This window comes from Hippoglossus hippoglossus, chromosome 22, assembly GCF_009819705.1.
Source record: "Hippoglossus hippoglossus isolate fHipHip1 chromosome 22, fHipHip1.pri, whole genome shotgun sequence".
Classification (NCBI taxonomy): Eukaryota; Metazoa; Chordata; class Actinopteri; order Pleuronectiformes; family Pleuronectidae; genus Hippoglossus; species Hippoglossus hippoglossus.
In genome coordinates, this window is record NC_047172.1 from 23,610,157 (window position 1) to 23,634,090 (window position 23,934).

The following is a 23,934-nucleotide window of genomic DNA, read 5'->3' on the forward strand; positions in this document are numbered from 1 at the left end:
ACTTAAAAACACAGTTTCTAAGTGTCACTTATATATTCAGCAATTAAAGTCAAGAGGAAACTACGATAAATACACAGTAAAATAATAAATGTGTTTCTACAAAGCTAATTTTAGCAAAGGAATACTCTTTAAGAAGAAGTATAGTATGTGTGTGTCAGTAGTAATCTGCTTTTCCTTCACAAAGAGTCTAAATATATGTTTTATATCAATTGATAGTATTTGATGTTTTGATATGAAATAACTTCTAAATCTAGACATTACTGAAATAGATATTTAATATATTTCTATATAACTTGACTCCCTTTAGTTAAGAACTCTGTCTCTACATATTTATTGTCAGTGGTGATGATTGATGAGGAAGCAGCTCTTTGTGGATAGACGTGTGTGGCTCTTAAAAGAGCCTTTTACCAGGATGGACATGTTTCACAGTGAGGACATCTCACTTCTTCTTGGCTGCTGTCCTCTTCCCTTTGGGTTTGGCGACCTTCTTCGCGGGGGCTTTCTTGGGTGCAGGGGCCTTTTTCACCACCTTCTTGGGGATCTTCGCCACTTTCTTGGGGCTCTTCGCCACCTTCTTGGGGCTCTTGGTGGGCTCCTTGGCCGCTGCTGGTTTCGTCACCTTCTTCAGGGTCTTTTTAGCGGCTGCTGGCTTCTTGGCTGCCGCTGACTTGGGCTTTTTAGCCACTGCGGGTTTCTTGGCGGCGGGCTTCTTAGCTTTGGGAGCGACCTTCTCCACCGGCTTCTGGACCTTGGTCTCCACCTTCTTGCTCATCTTGAAGGAGCCGGTGGCCCCGGTTCCCTTGGTCTGGACCAGGGTCTCGTTGACCACCAGCTTCTTGATGGTGTTGTTGACGCGGGCATTGTTCTTCTCCACATCGTAGCCTCCGGCAGCCAGAGCCTTCTTGAGGGCGGCCACTGACACGCCGCTCCGCTCCTTGGACGCGGACACGGCTTTCACGATGAGCTCACTGACGCTGGGGCCGACCTTCTTCAGTTTCACGGCCTTCTTCTTGGCCGCTTTAGCCTTGGCGGCGGCTGGAGCTTGAGCTGGAGCGACTTCTGCCATATTTATCTTTGTGTTTAGGTCAACGAGGAACTATCGGAGTGAGTGACCGGACTATAGAAGAGTCCTGATCGGGAGGCGGTACTTGAACACACCATGAGAACCGTGAAGACTCAGTCGAGCCGTGGCTCCTGTGTGCAGTGTGAACACCGAGACACTTGTGTTTTCTCTTCACTGATAAACGAGTGAAAACTCAGTGGGTGAGCGGTGCTGGAGGCTGACAGTGAGGAAGCAGGTAGCGGACTTGTCTGTCTTCATATTGAAGTCATGAAGAGCTCTGATGCTCTCTGCATTTTGTCGGTGGAGCCTCCAAACCTCACCCGTTCACCGCGGTGAGCAGCGCTGCTCAGCGGCTTTTCCCAATGTTTATGCTTTACTGGAATTTGCAGTTTCTCTGCTGTCTGATTTAGTAAATACCAACTTTTGCTCTTCACATTAACACTAGGATACATGTTTTTTATATATTGTAAAATAATCATTAAAACATGAAAGATGTTTCCCAAAAACTATTTGACTCATACATTAAATTATTCATGTTTTGTGTGAGAAATCTCTGTCAACCTGTCAATATGTTACCTATTGATCAATAGATCAAGTCTTCTCATACTTTTATAGCCAATAACATATTCATATTACAAATGAAGGCCTTAGTGTCAACAAACACTCTGTGTATCCAGAATGTACACACGTGTGCAGTACGTGTTTGTGTAGATTGCTGTGTGTAAATTGTAGCATGTAAACATGTAATTTTAACCATTCAAACAGACTTTATTTATGTAGTACTTTATATACAAACACTACAACACAAAGTACTTTCCATGCTAACTGCGATAAAAAACAACATCCCCCACCCCTCCACTCACCCTCATCCAAGCTCATAGCAAAACAATAATAACAGTGTTGTTGTTGATCTCATAGTTTTTAACTCATGAATCAAAGGTAGGAAAGCAAAGACAAAGTTGAGAGATGGTCACTCTGCTCAGGAGTTTGTTGAGCTCCTCGTCGTTGTGGATGATCAGCTACAGGTGGCAGGGGATGAAAATACCATGTTAAGGATGCCCCCACAAAACCATGACCATTTTTTCTAAGGTCCATTTCTGCAAATGAAACCAGATGAATGTAGTAAAACAGAATCCAGTAGAATGACAGTTTGTAATCAACAACACTTTCAAGCATACATGAGGTGCTTTTAAAACTGGTCAGTATCCAATGATGCCAAATGAAAGATGAACATAGTCACACTGTCACCCCGGACTAATAATATATGGGCATGTTCATAACACTATCAAAAACAATTCCAGACAAGCATCAAGTGCTTACACTGCTTGACCCTGCACTAACACTTTTGACCAACTGACACATGACTTTTATTGCTTATTAAAGAAAAAATCTGTGCATGTTTTTGACCACATTTAAAGAGTCAATTTGTCTATCGACTTTTAGATTGTTATGTCTTTGTTGTAATTTAACCTTCCTATTGTCCTTGGGGTCAAGTTTACCCCATTAAATGTTTAACGTCTCTAAATAAATAAATAGGTAACTTCATTTTTTAGCTTCACATTTGACTTTTACTAATTTAATGGGGACAGCTGGGTAAAAATAAGATTTTCATGATTATGTATATTCATTGACCTGGATCCACAGTGTACGCATCAGTGTTCTTTTACACGTATTTAACATCGAGTTCAATATAACATGTACTTTTGGTGGGGAGTTGTGTTTTAGATAAAAGGCTATTTAAGTAGTCAACAAAGAAACAAACCATACTTGAAACATACACTTAGGTTACAATTTGTATTATAATAATTTTCTGGAGGGTTTTAATTGCTCTGGTCAAAATGACTCAAAGGATAAACAATGTCAATTTGGGGATAACAGGAGGGCTCAGGGAGAAATCATGAGCTGAGTCTTTGTGTGACCACTGTTTTTCACTCAAGGTTGCTCAATATTCATACATTGTCTAAGTACTTCCCTAATCAGTCCTAATGTTACTCTTATTTTTAACCAAGCCTTTTTCACAGCACTATTCCTACTTGATGGAAACGTGCTACAGTCCTACTGTTACACAAAACTGGTAAAGTGTCAGACCTTACAGTTTTTCTCGATTGCTTAAACACGATTTTGAAAACAGGGCCCGGTTTTTCAAAACACTACACACAATCAGCACAACCACACACCCAATGAGCAGAACACCTCAGATCCTTTGCAAAATGAAACACTCTTGTAAAAACTATACACTAATTTATCAAAACCATATTTTGTTACCATATGAAACACACGTTTCATATGACTTAATTCTGTTTGAACCAGTTACACACTGCTGTTGCTAACCTAAAACACTTTTAGAAATTCTACTTCTCAGTGATTAGAGTACTGTAAGTGAAGTACACAGAGAAAGTGCAAATATATAATAAATTCACCAAACACTACACAAGACCAATGCTGCAGACTGATGAAAATATAATTTATTTCTCTCCATATACTCAAATCAGTCAACATGTCAACATGGAGAATCACAACAAAACATGTCCCAGTTTTCATGCTACTACAGTAGTGTGCATAACACTGTAAGCTCAGCAATTATCAGACAAGCAGAAAATTCTGTATCCAGTACAGGTTTCAATGAGGGGTACCTGAGCCTGGGGCCGGAGATCGTAAACCCTCCACTGCCATGCAGAGAAATACTCTTTGATTGGGTTTAGAAACAGAGAGTATGGTGGAAGGTATGGTACTGTAAACTGTGGATGGTGTTGAAACCAGTTCTGGACCAGAGCAGAGCGGTGGAATGACACATTGTCCCAGATGACAATGTATTGCATCTGGTGCATGGGGTTTACTGCTGTGACGATGTTGTGCAAAAATGTGAGAATGTGAGGTGTGTTGTAAGGGCCCATATTGGCATGACGGAGGAGGACCCCATTCTGTGTAATGGCAGCGCAAAGGGTGATGTTACCCCCACGTTGCCCTGGGACATTGATTATAGCCCTGTGGCCAATGATATTTCTGCCTCTCCTTCTTGCTTTTGTCAGATTGAACTCTGCCTCATCTATGTATATGAATTCATGTGGGATTTCCTCAGCATCCATCTGTAAAACTCTCTGAAATACAGTGAAAGACAAGGTTGTGTAGTTCAGCATAGATCTGGTATACAGTACATTTACATTATAAAGGTTACGTGTGCAGTATGCAACATCATAGTGCTAAAGTGAACAATACATACCTCCACATACTAATGCCGCAGCCTTCTCCTCCTCCGTGGATCCCCCCTCTCACCCTCACTCTTCTTCTTCTTCTGACTCCTTCCATTTTGGTTGAAGACAGGTGAACTCACCAACTGTATTTTTATAGTGCTTAAACCTGATTGGTGTGTCTACAATTAAGCAAACATGTGTTTGCGCACCCGATGGCTGTGTTGAACCAATTGGCTCATAGGGGTGGTCATTTGACAGTCAGTGCTTTGGAATGGCAAGGAAGTGACATCTTGATATACTTCTGTGTCTAATGTATACAAGTGTGTTTAATGTTTTGCAGATCACTGTGTGTATTGTTTTGCAAAAAGTGTGAAGCTGACATTGTGCTTACAGTGGTGCAAATCTGGGCAGATGTTCTGCTCCTTGAGTGTAAGGTTTTGATAATTGTGTAATACTTTTGATTTTAGTGTTTATGCAATCGAAAAAAACTAATATCTACCGTCCTACATCCAAACCTGTGGAGACTTTATTATCAGCGGCCATGAGGATCCACAGAGGAGGAAGACGGCCGCCTCTGTCTTCTAACAGGTCCTCAGTCAGGCTATGAATAGCTGTGTTTCCCGCGGAGCACTCTATTCACTAGGTCTCATCTTACTGAAGAGAAATGTCTGGACGAGGAAAGGGAGGAAAAGGGCTCGGTAAAGGAGGCGCAAAGCGTCACCGCAAAGTTCTCCGTGATAACATCCAGGGAATTACCAAGCCCGCCATCCGCCGCCTGGCTCGCCGTGGCGGAGTGAAGCGTATCTCCGGTCTGATCTACGAGGAGACCCGCGGCGTGTTGAAGGTTTTCCTGGAGAATGTGATCCGCGATGCTGTCACCTACACCGAGCACGCCAAGAGGAAGACCGTGACCGCCATGGACGTGGTGTATGCTCTGAAGAGACAGGGCCGCACTCTGTACGGCTTCGGTGGATAAACTCACTTTACAACAGCTCAACAACACAACGGTTCTTTTAAGAGCCACACACTGAGTCAATGAGAGCTCACATCCTCTGCTCAACACTAATCACTCGTTCTTCCAGAGTACAACAATACAACAACGTCTGTAAATCGATGGAACTATGACGGTGTAACGTGAGGGTTCAATGTGGGGTAGTTGAATCTCTTAACGTGGAGAAACTCCAGGATGGAGACTGACTTAGTGAAGCTGCACTTTACTGTTCTCCACACTGATCATCAACCACTCACACTTCCTGCTTCTCACTCATGTGACTGAACTAACCAATATGAAGCCAGAAGGCCACAGACTGAGGTGAAAGAACTACAGAGGCAGATTCAACACATCGTTACTGCTCTCAGGAAGCTAATTTAAATATTTACATGTGTAAACATACATATGTAAATAACTAAACAGTAAATATTGTAAACAATTGTTTTGTCAATTACCATGAACACTGGAATGAACTTAATTTACATTAGTCATCATTGATATATAAACCCAGTTAAGCACCTGCATGAAATGTTTTTTTCCCTTTTTGATTTGATTAGACTCGATCTCTCCACCTAACATATACATAAATACAACACTTTCCTCCTGCCTCCATCAATCATATCCACATTTACACTAACCTTAAAGGGATAGTTCACCGAAAAATGAAAATTCACCCATTATCTAGTCACCACTATGCTGATGGAAAGGTGGGTGAAGTTTTTGAGTCCACATAACATTTTAGGAGTTAATGTGTTTCTGGAATATCAAATGTTTTTCTTCTCTGATTTGACTGAAATCCCAAAAGAACGTGTTCAGATCACTGGACTTTACTTGGTGTATCACCGGAATGTGGGGAAATGTGGCGCCTTAAAGTTTAAGGCTCTAATTTTATATTTGTCGTAGTGTCCATTTCTGAATTCGGTCCTTGTGAACTTGCTTGTTAGAAATTACTGCAACAAGAACGAATTTCTATTAGTCTTCACTTAAGACATAAGCTCTGGAGAAAATCAAACTAACACTAGGTTACTCGTTGTACTGATCAGGTCCTGATAACTGATGTGTTTATTAGTGTCAGTGAAAGCAGGTCAGCAGGAGAGTGGAGGAAGACACAGAAGCTCCAGCTCGGTAAGAACCAACTGCAGCTTCTGCTCTGATTATGAAGCAGCGGCGTGGATTATTGAGCAGTTGTGACCAAAGAGAAACTTTGTATTTCCACTGTTTCCTCTGTTCTTCAACAAAGTCAATTACCGGATGGTTCATGGTAACGCTCCTCACATCTCACTGTGTTGCTCTGAGTAAGTGAGCGGGGTCTGTGTGTGTGTGTGTGTGTGTGTGTGTGTGCACTGTCTGGCATTGCAGTGTCTGCACTTTGAAAGACAACGTCTTATTATGAAAGTCTATCAGAGCGATGTGGGCGATTTTCAAACGGCTGAAATCTCTCTGTACAAAACAGGTCTTGTCGCTGCAGCTAATTGGACTATAATATTCAGAGGCAGCAAGCAGGACCAACTGTTTTGAGAATTTGTATAATTTAATGCATTAAAAAAAATAATTGTGATTATAATGAAAATGTGCAAAATGTATCACAATGATCTTTTTCCCTTTTTTTCTTTGGGAGGGCGGCGCGCCCTATTGGCCAGCTGCACCTGTTTATGTTCCTCACACAAAGGAGCAGATACTGGTCCTGCTGATGGGTTGATGCTCTTCTACGGCCCTGTCCAGCTCATGTAACGCCCAGTCCCCTTCTATCTCCTCCACGCTCTTGAGACTGTGCTGGGAGACACAACAAACCTTCTTGCTCCTGCACGTTTGGATGTTCCATCCTGGAGGAGCGAGACTACCTCTGCTACCTGATTGGACTGCAGGGACCACCTCATGCTACAGGTAGTGACAAGGACACTAGCAGAACACAAAACTAGAGAAGAATCAGTCAGGAAGGATGAGGAGAGAGCAAATGTCTGTGGCCACCACATATAAAACTGTTCCCTTTTTGTTGTTGTCTTGCTTTTGCCTCTTCATTGCACCTGTTGTCACTTTCATTTGCACCAAAACAGGTGAAATTGATTCACAATCACTTGTGCTTCCTAAATGGACAGATTGATAAACCTGAAGTCGAACTGACTTGGTGTTTTACTGTGACCATTAAGTGTTCCCTTAACATTTAGAGCTGTGTATTTATCAGGTTACTTTAGTTCAGATTGTTTTAAATGATACTAATGTGATACTAACATAAATAATAATAACATATATACTTTCAGACATCTTGCATTTCTTAACCCCCCAAATGTTCCAGTTGAGCTCTACAGTTCAACCTCTGTCAGCAGCAGAATAATGGACTCATGAACATGGAGACACTCCCACGTGCTGTTACACTGACGCTCAACATTCAGCCAATGACAGAGAGGGAACGGCACAGATAGATTTACATGTGATGTGTTCAAATACAGCCTGGCCACTGACGTCTGTATTCATATGATCGAATAATATCGTGACGATGCCTGAACCAGCGAAGTCTGCGCCCAAGAAGGGTTCCAAGAAAGCGGTGGCGAAGGCCCCCGGTAAGGCCGGAAAGAAGAGGAGAAAGTCCAGGAAGGAGAGCTACGCCATCTACGTGTACAAGGTGCTGAAGCAGGTCCACCCCGACACTGGGATCTCCTCCAAGGCCATGGGCATCATGAACTGCTTCGTGAGCGACATCTTCGAGCGCATCGCCGGTGAGGCCTCTCGTCTGGCTCATTACAACAAGCGCTCCACCATCACCTCCAGGGAGATTCAGACCGCCGTCCGCCTGCTGCTGCCCGGGGAGCTGGCTAAACACGCCGTGTCTGAGGGCACCAAGGCCGTGACCAAGTACACCAGCTCCAAGTAAACGACTCTAAGGAGACATGACATCAAAGCAACGGCTCTTTTAAGAGCCACACACTTTCTCTATGGAGACAAACTGTCCTGACTCTAACGACATGTCCATCAATAGTAATAATTTGTTCTGAATCATTTAAAAGACAATATGTTACAGTTATAAAGTTATCATGTATTTGTACAGTGCTGTAATGCACTGGTGTCATCAACTGAACAAAAATAATGAAAAAGTGAAAAGATACAGATCAGAAGAGTAGAATAACTTTGATATTTGAATATCTATTTAGTGTCCTAGTCCTGAGTGAATACTAATATAAATATGTTCTTGTTGCAGTAATTTCTAAAAAATAAGTACAGAAATCCACACTGTGTACAGACTAAGCGGCAACAACCGGACTGAGCGATGAGGCCGATGCGGAAGTGCAAAAAGCTGCAGTTCACTGAGTGGCCACTTGAGGCTGGCTCCAAGAAGGAGTCAATTCCCATTGACCTCCATGTTAAAAAGCCAGACTTTAGAGCAGAATTAAACCTGTTTAAAGCCTGGTTCAAAAAACGGTTTTAGTCTCAATCACTAATTTCTTCTTTCATGACAACTGTGAGGTGGGTGAGTTTTTTCCTAACTAGCTCATTTAGATGATATAGAGGTTTGACATTGTGCACAATTACCACTTGATGGACAGGTGACGTCACCGTTTGCTCGGCGCTCCAGCTCCTAGCCTGTAGTCTGCTCGGCTTCATCTGAGCTAACAGGCTAATCCCCGTCACTGAACACAACCTGAGTCTGTGGAGAAGATTTCAGTCACATATCGGATGAATAATAATATTGTTTATTTGGCTGCTTGTCCTGACGGAGAAGTCAAAGACGTCTGTGGTCGAGTTTCTGTGGTAAGTCAAATATAGTATTTTATTCTTGTGTTAGTAGTGATGAGCAAGTATCGGTGTCTCTTTACCTGGCTTGTTGGCTTAGCTCCACTAGCATCCAGGCAAGATACCAGCAGTAATGGCGATGCTAACGGGAGCGACGGGAGTTATTAAACCGACACAACACCGACATGAACCGGTCCACGCGGCAGAGAGAAGCGTTAGAGTTTCTGGGGATAAATCATTTAAACCGAAGGAGACTGTGTGTTTAGAGAATAAGCTCCACCCCGTAAATTGTCTAACGTTATGTAAAGTTGTTTTGCTCGTTAATGTCAGTAACTTAAAGGGGACATTGTATGCCCATTTTACCACAAGTTGATATGGTTCCTTGGGGTCTTAATGAAATGTCTGTAACATACTTTGGTCAAAATACCACAAGGATCATTTCAAACAGCACCCTTTTTACCCTGTCTAAAACAGCCCTCCACAGAGTGACCTGTTTTGAGTGCCTGTTCCTTTAAATGCTAATGAGCCAGCTCCCCCCCTCCCCCCTCTCCCCCCATGATTTTAAACGATATAAATTACATATTTTATATGATATAAATTATCAAATATGCATCCCATACTTTGTATTCCCCTTCTGTTGTCCTGGAGTTTTAATTTTCCCAATCACATAATTAAATGTCCCCCTCTGCCCATCCACTACAAGCACACAAGCAGACAGACAGAGAGAAAAAGAGAGGGGGGCTATGAAGACCATCATTTACCCCCGAACCCCGACATTCAACGGGTACAACAACAAGCGGAGAAAGCAGAATCGCGGGCTGACCTTATACACACAGTCTATGGGGCTGACCAGCGCGGAGAAATGCACGTCCCGTGTGAACAGCCAGGCGGCTGCGCACTTGAGAACGGCGCTGCGCTGCCTCGCAGCGGCGCTTCCGCGTCCGGTGTAAACCCGGCGTAACGAGTGGGGGGGCTCTGTGTGTTTGTGCCAGTGTTACAGTGGTGCTGAACACTGCGGAAGTCTTCCACACTGCTGGCTGTGTGGCGTTGACACAAATTCCAGCTCATGCATGGGAGAGCGAGCGGTCGCACCCGAGCAGCTGCTGCAGCCTCCCAGTCCCAACGATCCAGACAAATGCCACATGTGAGTGAATCGCGGGCTGACCAGCGCGGAGAAATGCTCGTCCCGTGTGAACAGCCCGGCGGCTGCGTGCTTGGGAACGGCGCTGCGCTGCCTCGCAGCCTCGCTGCCCCCGGTGTAAACCCGGCGTAACGAGTGTGGGGGGACGGGGGGGGGTGGGGATGAGGTGGGGGGTGGGCCAAGGCCATGTAGGGAGACTTCCAGTGCCTTGTTAAGACACAAAACCCAGGAAGCTCAATCGAGTCGCTCAAGCATGACGTTTCTGACTTAGAGGAACTATAACAAAACGCGCAAGTGTTTTTTTCCCAGAGTTTTTGGGTTGGTAGACATGCCAGATACCCACATTAACCTGTAGAAGCACTAACAAAGTGGAATTTGCATGCTATGTCCCCTTTAAGTTTTAATGTTATTGTTCTATAAATAACAGTTTGAAACCCGTTGAGCGGGACTTTTTTATTGTGGCTGTACGTTAAAGTAACTTTGAAATTAAATAGTTTAATTTGACCACAAACACAGATTATTATTCTGCAGAAACCGATTTACTGTGATCGACTGAAACAGGAGTATTTAACGTTACATCTGCATTTTAAGATCAGCTGTTTACGGAAGTGTTACGTCTCTTAACGCTCTTTGTTCAGAGTGTCGATGTGTTGTAATGTGTTACAGTGAAAACTAAACTTCATTCAGTTTTTACAAAGTTAATCTTCAGCAGACTTTACTGAATCTGTCATTCGTGTGTTAAATAAGTGAACATGCAGAATAATGCATTAGGATATATGGAAATAAATAATAGTTAGTGTAACTTTACTCACATAGAGAACCTGAGGCTGATGTGACTATTTCCTAAGATAAAGTGAAATGAAGTGATTATGATCTGAGGAACTAATAAACTATTATTTTTATCTTGTAAGTCTGTGAAAGTGTTAACCTGGCACATGTATGACTTTACATATCTGTGTATTTGTGTTGAGTTTTCCTCTAGGTGACTCAGACAGCCTGCACCTGTGGATGTCCAACAGGACTGAACACTGAGAGTCATCACTTCAGCACTGACTCCAGGTAAAGACCTGTTTTCATAACTGACAAACAATCAAAGCAAAGTATTGTACATTAGACATAATGCATTAAATTATATATGAATTACTTTTAATGTGTAAGAACTCCATACTGCACATTCACTGTCTTGTGTTACCACCTGGCTCAAGGCTGGCAACAAAAAGGGAGGTCACACACAGATCTATCAATCAAAAGTAAATTATTTAACTCAACTCATACATCTTATTAATTAACTGGTGAGGTGTGTAAGTATGAAGGACATCAGTTGTGTGAGAACTGTGGATGAGTGAGAATATAATGTGATGTGTAGTGGTAGAAAAACTTTTGTTATTTTCGGCTCTGAGAGGAGATGTAGTAACATCAGGAAGCCAACAGATGGCGCTGCTCTCCAGATATGTGACCCGGAACAACGTCTACTACCAGATGAACTCTCCTTCATGTCCTGTCAGAAGCTTTGTTTTCCAGTAGCTCAGCTGCTCCTGTTTTATTGCAGCTTCTTGTCGGTTCTGAGTCATAAAAATGAGCTCTGTAGCAGCATCAACTTGATCAGTGGCTGTAATTAAACTAAAGTATTGATGAACTGTCATCAGACACTGCAACACCAACAGAGGGAAAGTCACGTGGTTATATTTACGAACAGGGAGAAGAGGGTTTTTCCAGGTGACGTTTTTCTCAGATTTATGATTAAAACATTAAGTTAATTTGTTACGACAAATATCAATAGATCTTCTGTGAAATCAAATCTAAGTAACCCCCACCTGACGATTGTTTTTCCAAACTTGGCTAAGGCCCTGCTTGGGTGTTTCCACATATGGTCATTAACGGTGTTCATTTTCTTCATGCCGAATGTGAAGAGGTTGAAAACTGCATTTCATCTGTTGTACCCACACTACTTTCTCTTTCAGTAGACAAATGTTAAAATGTGTCGTTTTTGCATTCATACTGTACATCTTGACAGAGGTATGCAGGTCCCTTTAATGCCGTGGATCCATGTACCTTAGGCGTATTGAAATTTGAAGTGTGTATTATTTATATTAACACTTCCAGCTGAGTGCTGGTTTCCTCACTAAATGACAGGAACATCTTACACAGAAATGTACACGAATGAACACGTATAGAATGCTAAAATGACTAATGCGTTTACTTGTGTATTTGACAAGTTGGTGTGTGACATGAGGAGATTTGCTCTCTACCAGAGGAGAGTGTGTGGCTCTTAAAAGAGCCTTTGTGCACTCAAGACAAAACTCCTCCGCTGCCCTCACTAGTTACTGACTGTTCATACATATAATACACTGTAAATAACTGACTAAAGAATTTAAAGTAAATATCTCGCCAATAAAGTTCACATCAAAGTACTACACGAATTAGTCTAATTTCTGTTAAGTAACTACAGTATATTACAAGAAATATTTTTACAGGCTTAAACATTTGTCTGTATTTTAGTTTTACAACATTGCTTTAACAACAGCAATCAGCTTCTAGTATTTCACAATACTATATACAAAACAGTTTAAAGTAAAATATTTGTTACATTAGTAGCTTTGCAAATAATACACATTGGAAAGTATGCAGGCTAAGACCCGTCTTGCTATTAATCCAATATTCATTAAAATTGCTGCTTTCACTTCACCTGTTAAATGGAACCATGGTCAGAGCTGCAATGAAATAAAATGTTTATTTTAACTGAGTTGAGTTCTAAAATACATGTGTAAACTTTAGGAACCTGAGATGACCTTGCTTTTTCTGAGAAACTGATCTACTCAGTGCAAACATTTATCAAACAGTTTAAGTTATTTAAAAAGAGGCCTTTAGTAAAACATTCCAATTGTTTTGAAAGACAAACATGTCCCCCAGGGATTGGAGCCCTTATAAATATGTGAAATATTTGCAGCCTTGAACATAATTGTAACAGTGGCATTACAGGCCTTCATCAACAGAACATTTATACCCCACTGATATAGACTGGTAATGGAAAAGATGAAGTATTACTGAATGCTGTCCACACAAATATCACTAGTATCAGGACACTATTATTTCTATACAATTATATTTGCATTGATGCATCTTACAAACAGCAACATTGTTTTCCAAGTCAACCATATCAAAGTCTTTTCCCCACTCGTTTCTCTTCTAAAATGAGTTCAAAAGCTCCACAGCTCCACCAAAACCCGTTTCCCAGCTGCTCCACATGTTTGTTCAGAGAGACCGAGTTAAAACAAGCACCTGCTGATGATCCCTTTGTAATAAAGTCAAGTTATTGTGCAGGCAGCAAACACACCGCTGATGGTCGAGGCTCATGGTGAAGCCAGACTTCCAATCAGAGCCATGACGTTTCATGCTGAGGATGCTGGGGAGTCATTCTATAATTAGGGCTACATTTCATGTCCATGGGGTGAATTTATAAATTTTACTAAATATTCACTTCAAGCGATGATCAAATCAATATTGGGGAACATTTCTCTTTCATTTAATGACAAACAGTCAACAGGTTCCATCATCAAACGCAACAGAAACAATCGACGACATTGAATAAATGCAAACACCAGATCAAACCTAAATAAAACTGTTGAAGTGCAGCACCTAAACATAAAAAAACAGCTCTGTCCATGGTCCTGATACAATGTATCAAATGTATCAGTTTAATATTTTTAGCCTTTGTCAGACCTGGTTTTAACTTTAGCTCCAAGTATAGGTGTGAACACACCTAAGCAGGGCCATAGCAAAGGTTGGAAAAACATGTTGATTTGACATGTTCTGAAGTTATCCAAGTTTATAGTTTTATTTTTATACAGTTAAAATATATGTTGTAGTGTGTGTCTGCTGGTATTTATTTATATTCTGCTTTGGGTCTTTGTCGCTTGTTGTTTGCGACAGTTGTGGAGCCTGTAGTGGCCTATTGAAACGTGGAGTGAGGTAAAACAGCCAATACACCTGATGCTACCTGATTGGGCTGCAGGGACCGCCTCATGCTACAGGTAGTGACAAGGACACTAGCAGAACACTAAACTAGAGAAGAATCAGTCAGGAAGGATGAGGAGAGAGCAAATGTCTGTGACCACCACATATAAAACTGTTCCCTTTCTGTTGTTGTCTTGCTTTTGCCTCTTCATTGCACCTGTTGTCACTTTCATTTGCACCAAAACAGGTGAAATCGATTCACAATCACTTGTGCTTCCTAAATGGACAGATTGATAAACCTGAAGTCGAACTGACTTGGTGTTTTACTGTGACCATTAAGTGTTCCCTTAACATTTAGAGCTGTGTATTTATCAGGTTACTTTAATTCAGTTTGTTTTAAATGATACTAATGTGATACTAACATCAATAATAATAACATATATACTTTCAGACATCTTGCATTTCTTAACCCCCCAAATGTTCCAGTTGAGCTCTACAGTTCAACCTCTGTCAGCAGCAGAATAATGGACTCATGAACATGGAGACACTCCCACGTGTTGTTACACTGACGCTCAACATTCAGCCAATGACAGAGAGGGAAGGGCACAGATAGATTTACATGTGATGTGTTCAAATACAGCCTGGCCACTGACGTCTGAATTCATTTGATCGACTAATATCGTGACGATGCCTGAACCAGCGAAGCCTGCGCCCAAGAAGGGCTCCAAGAAAGCGGTGGCGAAGGCCCCCGGTAAGGCCGGAAAGAAGAGGAGAAAGTCCAGGAAGGAGAGCTACGCCATCTACGTGTACAAGGTGCTGAAGCAGGTCCACCCCGACACTGGGATCTCCTCCAAGGCCATGGGCATCATGAACTGCTTCGTGAGCGACATCTTCGAGCGCATCGCCGGTGAGGCCTCTCGTCTGGCTCATTACAACAAGCGCTCCACCATCACCTCCAGGGAGATTCAGACCGCCGTCCGCCTGCTGCTGCCCGGGGAGCTGGCTAAACACGCCGTGTCTGAGGGCACCAAGGCCGTGACCAAGTACACCAGCTCCAAGTAAACGACTCTGTGGAGACATGACATCAAAGCAACGGCTCTTTTAAGAGCCACACACTTTCTCTATTGAGGCAAACTGTCCTGACTCTAACTACATGTCCATCAATAGTAATGAATAGTAATAGTTTGTTCTGAATCATTTAAGAGACATTGCTGTAATAAACTGGTGTCATTAACTGTCGTTTAAATAATGTAATTATGAAAAGATACAGAGCAGAAGACTAGAATCACTTTGACATTTGAATATCTACTTAGTGTTTAAGTCCTAGTCCTGAGTGAATACTAATTGAAATGTGTTCTTGTTGCAGTAATTTCTAAAAAACAAGTTCACAAATACTGAATTCAGAAATCCACACTGTGTACAGACTAAGCGGCAACAACCGGACTGAGCGATGAGGCCGATGCGGAAGTGCAAAAAGCTGCAGTTCACTGAGTGGCCACTTGAGGCTGGCTCCAAGAAGGAGTCAATTCCCATTGACCTCCATGTTAAAAAGCCAGACTTTAGAGCAGAATTAAACCTGTTTAAAGCCTGGTTAAAAAACGGTTTTAGTCCCAATCAGTAAGTTCTTCTTTCATGACAACTGTGAGGCCGGTGAGTTTTTTCCTAACTAGCTCATTTAGATGATATAGAGGTTTGACATTGTGCACAATTATCACTTGATGGACAGGTGACGTCACCGTTTGCTCGTCACTCCAGCTCCTAGCCTGTAGTCTGCTCGGCTTCATCTGAGCTAACAGGCTAATCCCCGTCACTGAACACAACCTGAGCCTGTGGAGAAGTTTTCAGTCACATATCGGATGAATAATAATATTGTTGTTCAGCTGCGTCCTGACGTCTGTGGTCAAATATAGTGTTATTGAGATTTTGTTATTTATGTGTTAGTAGTGATGAGCAGGTCTCTGTACCTGGCTTGTTAGCTTAGCTAGCCTGCAGGCAAGAAACCAGCAGTAATTGCAGGGCTTGGTTGCACTGGTGCGCCTAACTTTTTCATTTAGATGCACCACAACATATTTTAGGTGCACCCAATATTTAATTTTCAGCATCCCTTCCCATAGACATAGGTAAATCCATATCTAATTATGTAAATTATTCTTAACAGGAGCAATGGCGTAGAATTTGCTTTAATTTAATCACAGAGCACAAAAAATTGTGATGATAAACAAACTTAAAGTGCTTGAAAAACTCAAATAAATAGATAAACTACATAAATATAACTCAAACAAAAGGATGCGGCAATAGATGATTTCACAATCTTTCGTGGAAATGTCTGTGTCTCAATCACAAATGAAATGTACATGGAATTCGCGATCTTGAGAGACATGGTTTATATGAGTCAGCGATCACTCCGATGAACTGTGTGCAGGCAGTGTCATTGCAGGAGGCATTTAACCCTTTATTTTTCATGAGGATTATCAGTGATTTGAATTTAGTGAAGGGCACCTCCTCTTTGGCTATATTGTAAGCAGTGTTAAATTTTATCATTTTTAGTAGGCTCTGGATCTTGATCTGGCCCCGAATCGGATGAAGTGCAGGTGTAACAAGTGGAACGACATCCGTTGAGGATGTCGGGTCTGCGCTGGGCATTTCAATCTTGAGGACAGGTGCACCGGGCACCGCAGAATTTTTCTTGATGAAAAAATAATCAATTGTTTTCTTCATTGTGAATATATACCCTTTTTTTACGTTTGTTCTCTCGTTTTGTGTTATGTTTGCCTACAAGGAATGTGGGTGTAGTCGACACAGCGTGCTCTTAACCCTTTAGTAACGCACATTGCGCATGTGCTCACATTAAGCGCGCAACACCTGTCTGTGAGTGTGTGCGTAAAATTCCCGCTATACGCCGACAAAATAATCATTATTAATCAATCACTTTTAGGCAAATGTCCAAACACCCAGTTGTTTTTCATTTAAAAATTTTTTTGGGGACCTGATGAATTTCAGGCGCACTGGTGCAACCAATTTAAATATTTAGTTGCACTCATGAGCACTGTGCGACTAGAATCATTCGTTTGTTAAATAAGTGAACATTCAGAATAATGTATTTGTCTGTCACATGAAATAAATAATAGTTAAATAATAGTGGAACTTTACTAACATAGACAGTCACATAGAGAACCTGAGGCTGATGTCCACCACCTATTTCCTAAGATAAAGTGAAATGAAATGATTATGATCTGATGAACTCTGAAGTAATAAACTTTTATTTTTATCTTGTAAGTCTGTGAAAGTGTTAACCTGGCACATGTATGACTTCACATATCTGTGTATTTGTGTTGAGTTTTCCTCTAGGTGACTCAGACAGCCTGCACCTGTGGATGTCCAACAGGACTGAGCACTGAGAGTCATCACTTCAGCACTGACTCCAGGTACAGACCTGTTTTCATAACTGACAAACAATCAAAGCAAAGTATTGTGCATAATACATTAAATTATATATGCAATACTTTTAATGGTTAAGAACTCCATACTGCACATTCACTGTCTTGGTAGTACACTGTTTAATCCAAAACACTTTTATGTTTCCTGTCATTTAATTAGGGACGGACGAGCCTGAAGGACACAGCTGTGCTGACCGTGTTCTGTCTCTTATGGCAAAGAAGAAAAATAAAACACTTGGTATTTATCTAAAGTGTCAAATCAGAAAGTAAAAGATGAACATGGTTCTGATAACAGTGTTCTTTTTTTAACCAACCATAATGAATATAGAAATTGACTCAATATTATCCATGACACTTAGCAATGACTGCCAACTGTAAGCAGTTGCAGTTCATCTTTAGTTGAGGGAGGTAAACATGAAGTGTTGTGCAGATGAAGCTGGTGCAGGTCGTCCTCATGTTGACCAGCCTGAAGCTGCCGATCTCCACCATGTTGCTGCTGCCACAGTGGATGATGAGGACATCCGGTGCTTCATGTAATGAAAAGAAGAAAATCACTATAAATTATCTTTTATGCTGAAATCACTGTCACATCGGTCGGACAACGTAGAACAAACGAGAAACACCTCAGATTAAAGACACTCTGTAAATACCTTTTTAAAGATATTGTACAATACAATTAATAATAATTACAATACTTTTGACACATGTAATATTAGCTGTGTTAAGCAGCCAAGACTGGTACTTACAGTTTATTCTGTGTTCAGCAGGTGGAAGCACCACAGATTTCAGCCAGAACTGACGTACTGAAAGAAATAAACATTGTACAAATCAATAGGTTTTGTTGTTGTAAAGTTTCAGGGTAACTTACCTCTGGTTAAGTTCGTTGTGATGACCGCTAGCATCCCGAGGCAACAACACCGCAGCGCTAACCAGTTAGTAACAGCAGGTAGCATGTAGCCTAGCTCCTTAGCCTGAGCTAATCAGGTAACGTTGAGCTCTGTGGGCGTGGCTCAGTTGTCGGTCGTCAGCCAGCCCACCTTAGCTCCACTCGCGCTCCTCCTTTTTGCCCATTTATGGGTGAGCCAGGAACTAGGAGGAGTCAGGCTCCGGCAAGATGGCGCCGGGTGAAACGTCCACTGAGAGCCTCATTTTCACTCTTCAGAACCCAACGGGTGACGTCACGGACACTATGTCCATCTTTATATACAGTCTATGGTATAGACACAACACAAATATAAAATTTATATCCATGAACTTTAAGGCGACACATGTTCCCACATTCCCGTGATACACCAAGTAAAGTCCGGTGATCTGAACACTGCTGGAAGTTTGTATCAAGGAGTAAGGAAACGTTTGAGGCTTTGTGTGATGAGTCTGCTAATGACGATGGATTTATTGGTTCTGTTGGTGAGGACTTGATGTAAGGACTGTACATGAGGAACTTATTCTTTTAACCGGTTCTGATTCCAGCTCTGCTCCAGGTGTGTCTGCTAAAACACGGCTCAGACGACTTCTCTCTCTTAATGTCCTTTAATTTGGCAACAGCACAGTACAACATATGCCTATGAAAGGCAGAATATGGGTGGGAATGCGTGTGGTTCTACAAGAAGAAATGATACAAAATACAATGATAAGAATTATGGAAGGGATAAACAGTGCGGTTGTTGGTTGGGACTCTTATTTTGAAAGGGGGTTTTAACAGAAGGGGGTTCTGTGAAGAGAGAAGTTGTGAAATGTGACGGAGAATAAACGGGTGTGATGTCCCGAGTTCATGACCATCTCTCGTGTCCTTTTTCGGCTGAGGCCTGACATATAAGACAACAAAACGCTCGGCTACATTGGTGGCAGCGGTGGGATTCTGCCCACTCAAAGCCCATCGCAAGATAAGTGCACTGTGAAGACGAATGAAGCAGCTCATAAAGTTTTAGCAAGTTAGCTAATGTTAGCCACAGCTAACCGACGTATCGCTAAAGTTGTGGACGGATATTCTGTGCCGTATTCCACGTGGAAATCCAGCACTCTCCCTCACTATAGCAATAAGAGAGTGTTGGAATTGAAAGAACGACAACATATATTAAGATGTGGAGGGGTGACGCTGATCCCCTGGACCACAAGGTGCAGTACGGAGAGAGATCCATCGCAAGCAACGTCAGGATCGAGCTCCCGCTGCCCTTCACTGGGGAGGAAAAGGAAAATTTCCCCTGCTGGGCTCGACAGTTTGAGGTGGCCGTACAGGCTCTGGTGACCGGCGTGGGAGGTGACTTTGAGTATGAACTTGTCCGTATTTTACCAACCCGCCTGGCCAGAGCCGCGTTTCTCTTGTGGGATAGCCTGCCGAAGGCCGTTCAAACTGACTATTCTGCAGTAAAGGAGAAACTACAAGAGGCTTTTGGACAAAGACATTTTCTGGACCGCTTCAGAGCAAACCTCTCCGCTCGTCCTCGAGCTTTAGGTGAGAGTTTGGAAGTATATGCAGCAGAAATAAGCAAACTAGTCCAAGAAGCATTCCCAGGCTATGGGGATGTAGCTCAAAGAGAGGAAAAGTTCCGCAGATTTCTACATGGCCTTGACCCGTCCCTGAGAGCTAAATGTCATGAGCAGGGGGCTACTGATTTGGAAGAAGCTCTGGTTATCGCAGGTCGGTGTGAAATGGCCAGAGAGACTTTAAAGATGGACTATGGCAATCCTCATGCAAACCAGCCTACAGTGAACAGTGGTTCAGCAGCCATGGTGCATTCCATTTCTGATGGAGGTGGTTTGTTCAAAGCCATAGATCGACTGAATGAGGAAATGAGGGAAATGAGAATGGACATGAGACAAATGGCAGAGGAGAATAAGCAACTGAGATCCATTGATGGTCGAAGTGAATGGAAAAATTCTCCTTCGGTGCATGGAGGTCAGTGCCAGTGTGACTGTGGTAATCATGGCTGCCGATCTCGTCGCCCACAGGGGGAGCGAGGAGGACACTCCCCGGACCGTGGCTGGCGTGAACGGGAAACCGAGGGTGGCTCCAGAGAGAGACAGTATTACCGGGGCCCCGACCATAACCGAGCCCCCTCCCCAAACTGGCGGGGTCCGAGACCTGCCAGGGGACCCTTTTATGATGAACCGCAGAGACAGCAGAGACAATGAACCCTGATCTCATTGCTGCACGTGCGGTGAATGGCCAGATGCTCGACACTTTGGGCACTATAACTGCCACTCTACGCTTGGGTAATGAGTCCTGGCAGCAGGTTTTCTATGTACTTAGGGGATCTACACAAGCAGTACTGCTGGGTTTGGACTTTCTTGTTCCGAATCACGCCCGATGGATTTTGCCCATGGCCGACTGCAGTTGTGGGACACAGTTACTCCCCTTTTAAGTGACAAAGACTTGGTTCCTGAGTGCTGTAATGTCACGGCCTCCACTGCCCTGAACTTACCCCCCCCCTCAGTGAAATGATAGTTCCTGTCAGTGTATCTCCAGCTGGGCCTGTTGACCAGCTCCCAGACTTTGTGGGATACTTAGCTCCCAATCTCCAGCCGAATAGTGAGTTTGTCGTGGCTCACACTGTGACATTGGTGAAAAATGGAGTCACTGCAGCCCGTGTCTTAAACCCTACAGACAGAGTTATTGTGCTAAGAGAAGGCATGAATTTGGGGGAGTTTTTGTCGGTCGATGAGTCTGAGCTAGTACTACTCCCTCAAACCCCAGCAGCGACGGTCTCCACCATCTCATCCACGGATGTGCCTTTTGTGTCTCTGAGGGAATCCCCAACTAATCAGCAAGAGAGGGCACAGTTGATGGAGCTGCTGGAGGAATATAGGCAGATATTTAGTACATCAGAGGGGGTGATTGGCAAATGCAGGCTCATTGAACATCATATTAAAACCGGTGATCATCCACCCCTGCGACAGCGTGCATATCGCACCTCACCAGACAAGAGGGAGGAGATAGATAGGCAGGTGTCGGCTCTGTTAGCTGATGGGGTGATAGAGGAGAGCTGCAGCCCCTGGGCCTCACCTGTCGTTCTGGTGAAGAAAAAGAATGGAGAGTGGAGGTTTTGTATTGACCGTTTAAACAGCGTAACAGTGAGAGACTGCCACCCCCTTCCCAGGGTGGATGACACATTGGATGCATTAGCAGGCTCCGTGTGGTTTAGCACGTTGGACTTTTCTAATGGCTACTGGCAAGTTGAGGTCGCTGAAGATGACAGGGAAAAAAACGCTTTCACAACGGGGATGGGCCTCTACCAGTGGCGTTCAATGCCGATGGGTCTCACCAACTCGCCTGCAACATTTCAGCACATGATGGAGCTCGTGCTTAGAGGGCTCCCATGGCAGGTGTGTATGGTGTATCTCGATGATTGTTGAGGGAATTTCACCCAGACATATAACAATGCTGTAAGAATTCACTGAATCAAACACCACACATAGACAAGTACTTAGTTTTCACTTGCAAGGGAAGTCCGCACCTCTGAGTAGGTCGCAGCCAACTTCGACGGTACTTCCCGTGTACAGTGTATTTATTCAAAAGCTCAGTTACAAGGTATAGGTGGGGTTACATTTGCAGAACGTCTTGACTGTCACATCTCTCCAGGCGTGTTTCCCTGTTTTGGGTACATTTCCTTATATGGCAGGAAACATAGTTCAGTTTGACAACAAGACTGTTTGCGGTTATTACGAGGCATTTTGTTGTACTCAGAGGTGCTAGACTGCACCTCTGAGTCAGACTGTCACACTTTGTATCAGCAGTACATTCAGCACATGATAATTTTATATACAATTCTTCTAACATTTCCCTCCTGTTTATCATTAATGAATGTCAAATCCTCTTTGTCAAGTCATAGCATCTCTTTTGCAAGTTTTCTGCGTGACCATCATTTTCATAACACCTTCATTTTCTTTACACTCCGAGGGAAAAGTTGGGTCTTTCAATGTTGCTATATTTCAGTGTCATCATCCTCAGGGTCGACATCACCATCTCCATCAGGGCCACAAACCTGTGAGGACACAACATACTCCCATCGCAAACAGTCTCCATAATTGCATTTATACAAACCAGGTTTCCAGCGAGTGCCCTATCGGTTAGGGGATACGTTGGTTACTTCACTGACGTTGAGACGAGTTACCACTATTTGATAACCCCCCTTTGTAGTCAGGCTTCCCCTCCTAACCAGTGGCGTCACCGGTCCCGTGTCGCTTTTTTGCAGTGGGAGAGATGTATCCAGGTTCCTCTCTCAGCGATCTTTACTGCAGTGGGTGTTGTGAGCAGTACTTGATGCGGTCCCTCCCACCGTGGGCTGTTCCAGTGCTTCCTTTTTATCGCCTTGATGAACACGAAATCTCCCACGGTCACTTTTGGAACCTGCAAAGAGAAAGGATCGTTTGGCAGATCATTTGCAATTTTCACTTCTCTCGTGAGCAGGGTGGCCTCCATATAGTCAGCAAGCGTTTGTTCTTCATTTGGTACAGCTGTTTCCAAGGTGAAATTAGGTATGTAATATGGGCGTCCATACAATATTTCAAATGGTGTTAGCGAGTTGTTTGCTGTAGGTGTAATGTGCATGCTTAACGTTACTAAGTCAAGGCACTCCACCCATGGTCTTCCTGTCTCTTCTACACACTTTCTTAATTTACTTTTTATGGTGCCATTATTGCGTTCCACTAGTCCAGCACTTTGAGGATGATAACTACAATGGTGTTTCAAGTCCATTTTCAAACATGCAGACATCTTTTTTACTACATCGTTTACAAAATGACTTCCATTGTCACTTCTGATGATTTGTGGAATGCCAAACGTGGGTATGATGCGTTTGCATAATGCTTTTGCTACTGTGATCGCATCTGGATGTTTGGTAGGTATGATCTCAACCCATTTGGAGTATGCATCTATTATCACTAAACAATATTTGTATTGTTGGCAAGTGCTTAACTCAATGAAGTCCATGTGGACGGTATGAAACGGATACGGTGGAGTGGGAAAAGCCCCTCGCCTTGGTCTTATGTTTCCTTGTGGATTATGTCTCGCACATGTGACACATGCTGCACAAACATTTTTAGAATAGAGATTGTAACCATAGGTTGTATATTGCTTGTTTACTAGGCCCACCATCCCTCCTGTTGAGACATGGCAAGGCCCATGGCTCAATATAGCAGCCCATTTGTATACTGATTTTGGAAGGATAGGTTTTCCTTCAGGTCATGTGTAGATATCATTTACAAGTTTGGCTCCTTTTTTCAGCCAGCCCTGTTTTTCTTGGGTAGTGGCTGCGTGTTGCATGTCGTGTAATACTGTAGCATCAGCCGAGAAGTGTGTGTCTATCTGTTCCTGTTTTTTCATGGCTGCAGCTTTTGCTGAGATGTCTGCGAATGTATTTCCGCGCGTGATTAGATCATCTCCCTTTTTGTGTGCAGCGCATTTGCAAACGGCCACTTCTTGAGGAAGTAAC

The 23,934-nt window shown here is 42.9% G+C and overlaps 4 protein-coding genes and 2 long non-coding RNA genes across 6 annotated transcripts in view; 4 read left to right on the forward strand and 2 right to left on the reverse strand.

The window, feature by feature from the left end:
- Positions 1-5,256, forward strand: part of LOC117756280 (histone H4) — a 26,998-nt gene extending 21,742 nt beyond the window's left edge. Inside the window, exon 3 of the mRNA XM_034576708.1 lies at positions 4,917-5,256. Coding sequence (XP_034432599.1) covers positions 4,919-5,230 — 312 coding nt within the window. The 5' untranslated portion in view covers positions 4,917-4,918 and the 3' untranslated portion in view covers positions 5,231-5,256. The remainder of the gene's footprint in view (positions 1-4,916) is intronic.
- On the reverse strand, positions 296-1,066 carry LOC117756226 (histone H1-like). The gene has a single exon (XM_034576644.1). The coding sequence runs from the start codon at positions 1,064-1,066 to the stop codon at positions 440-442; it is 627 nt and encodes a 208-aa protein (XP_034432535.1). The 3' UTR covers positions 296-439.
- LOC117756314 lies at positions 3,891-16,576 on the reverse strand. The gene is made up of 3 exons (XR_004612776.1): positions 16,566-16,576; positions 15,878-15,887; positions 3,891-4,352 (listed from the first exon to the last, which is right to left on the reverse strand). It is a non-coding gene; the product is annotated as an uncharacterized LOC117756314 (long non-coding RNA).
- Positions 7,740-8,116, forward strand: LOC117756274 (histone H2B-like). The gene has a single exon (XM_034576699.1). The coding sequence runs from the start codon at positions 7,740-7,742 to the stop codon at positions 8,112-8,114; it is 375 nt and encodes a 124-aa protein (XP_034432590.1). The 3' UTR covers positions 8,115-8,116.
- Positions 10,486-22,187, forward strand: LOC117756316. The gene is made up of 3 exons (XR_004612778.1): positions 10,486-10,498; positions 20,040-20,046; positions 22,056-22,187. It is a non-coding gene; the product is annotated as an uncharacterized LOC117756316 (long non-coding RNA).
- LOC117756260 (histone H2B-like) lies at positions 14,754-15,181 on the forward strand. Its single transcript, XM_034576685.1, has one exon. It carries the CDS (start codon positions 14,754-14,756, stop codon positions 15,126-15,128), a length of 375 nt encoding a protein of 124 aa, XP_034432576.1. The 3' UTR covers positions 15,129-15,181.
- Positions 22,188-23,934: the final 1,747 nt, after the last annotated feature.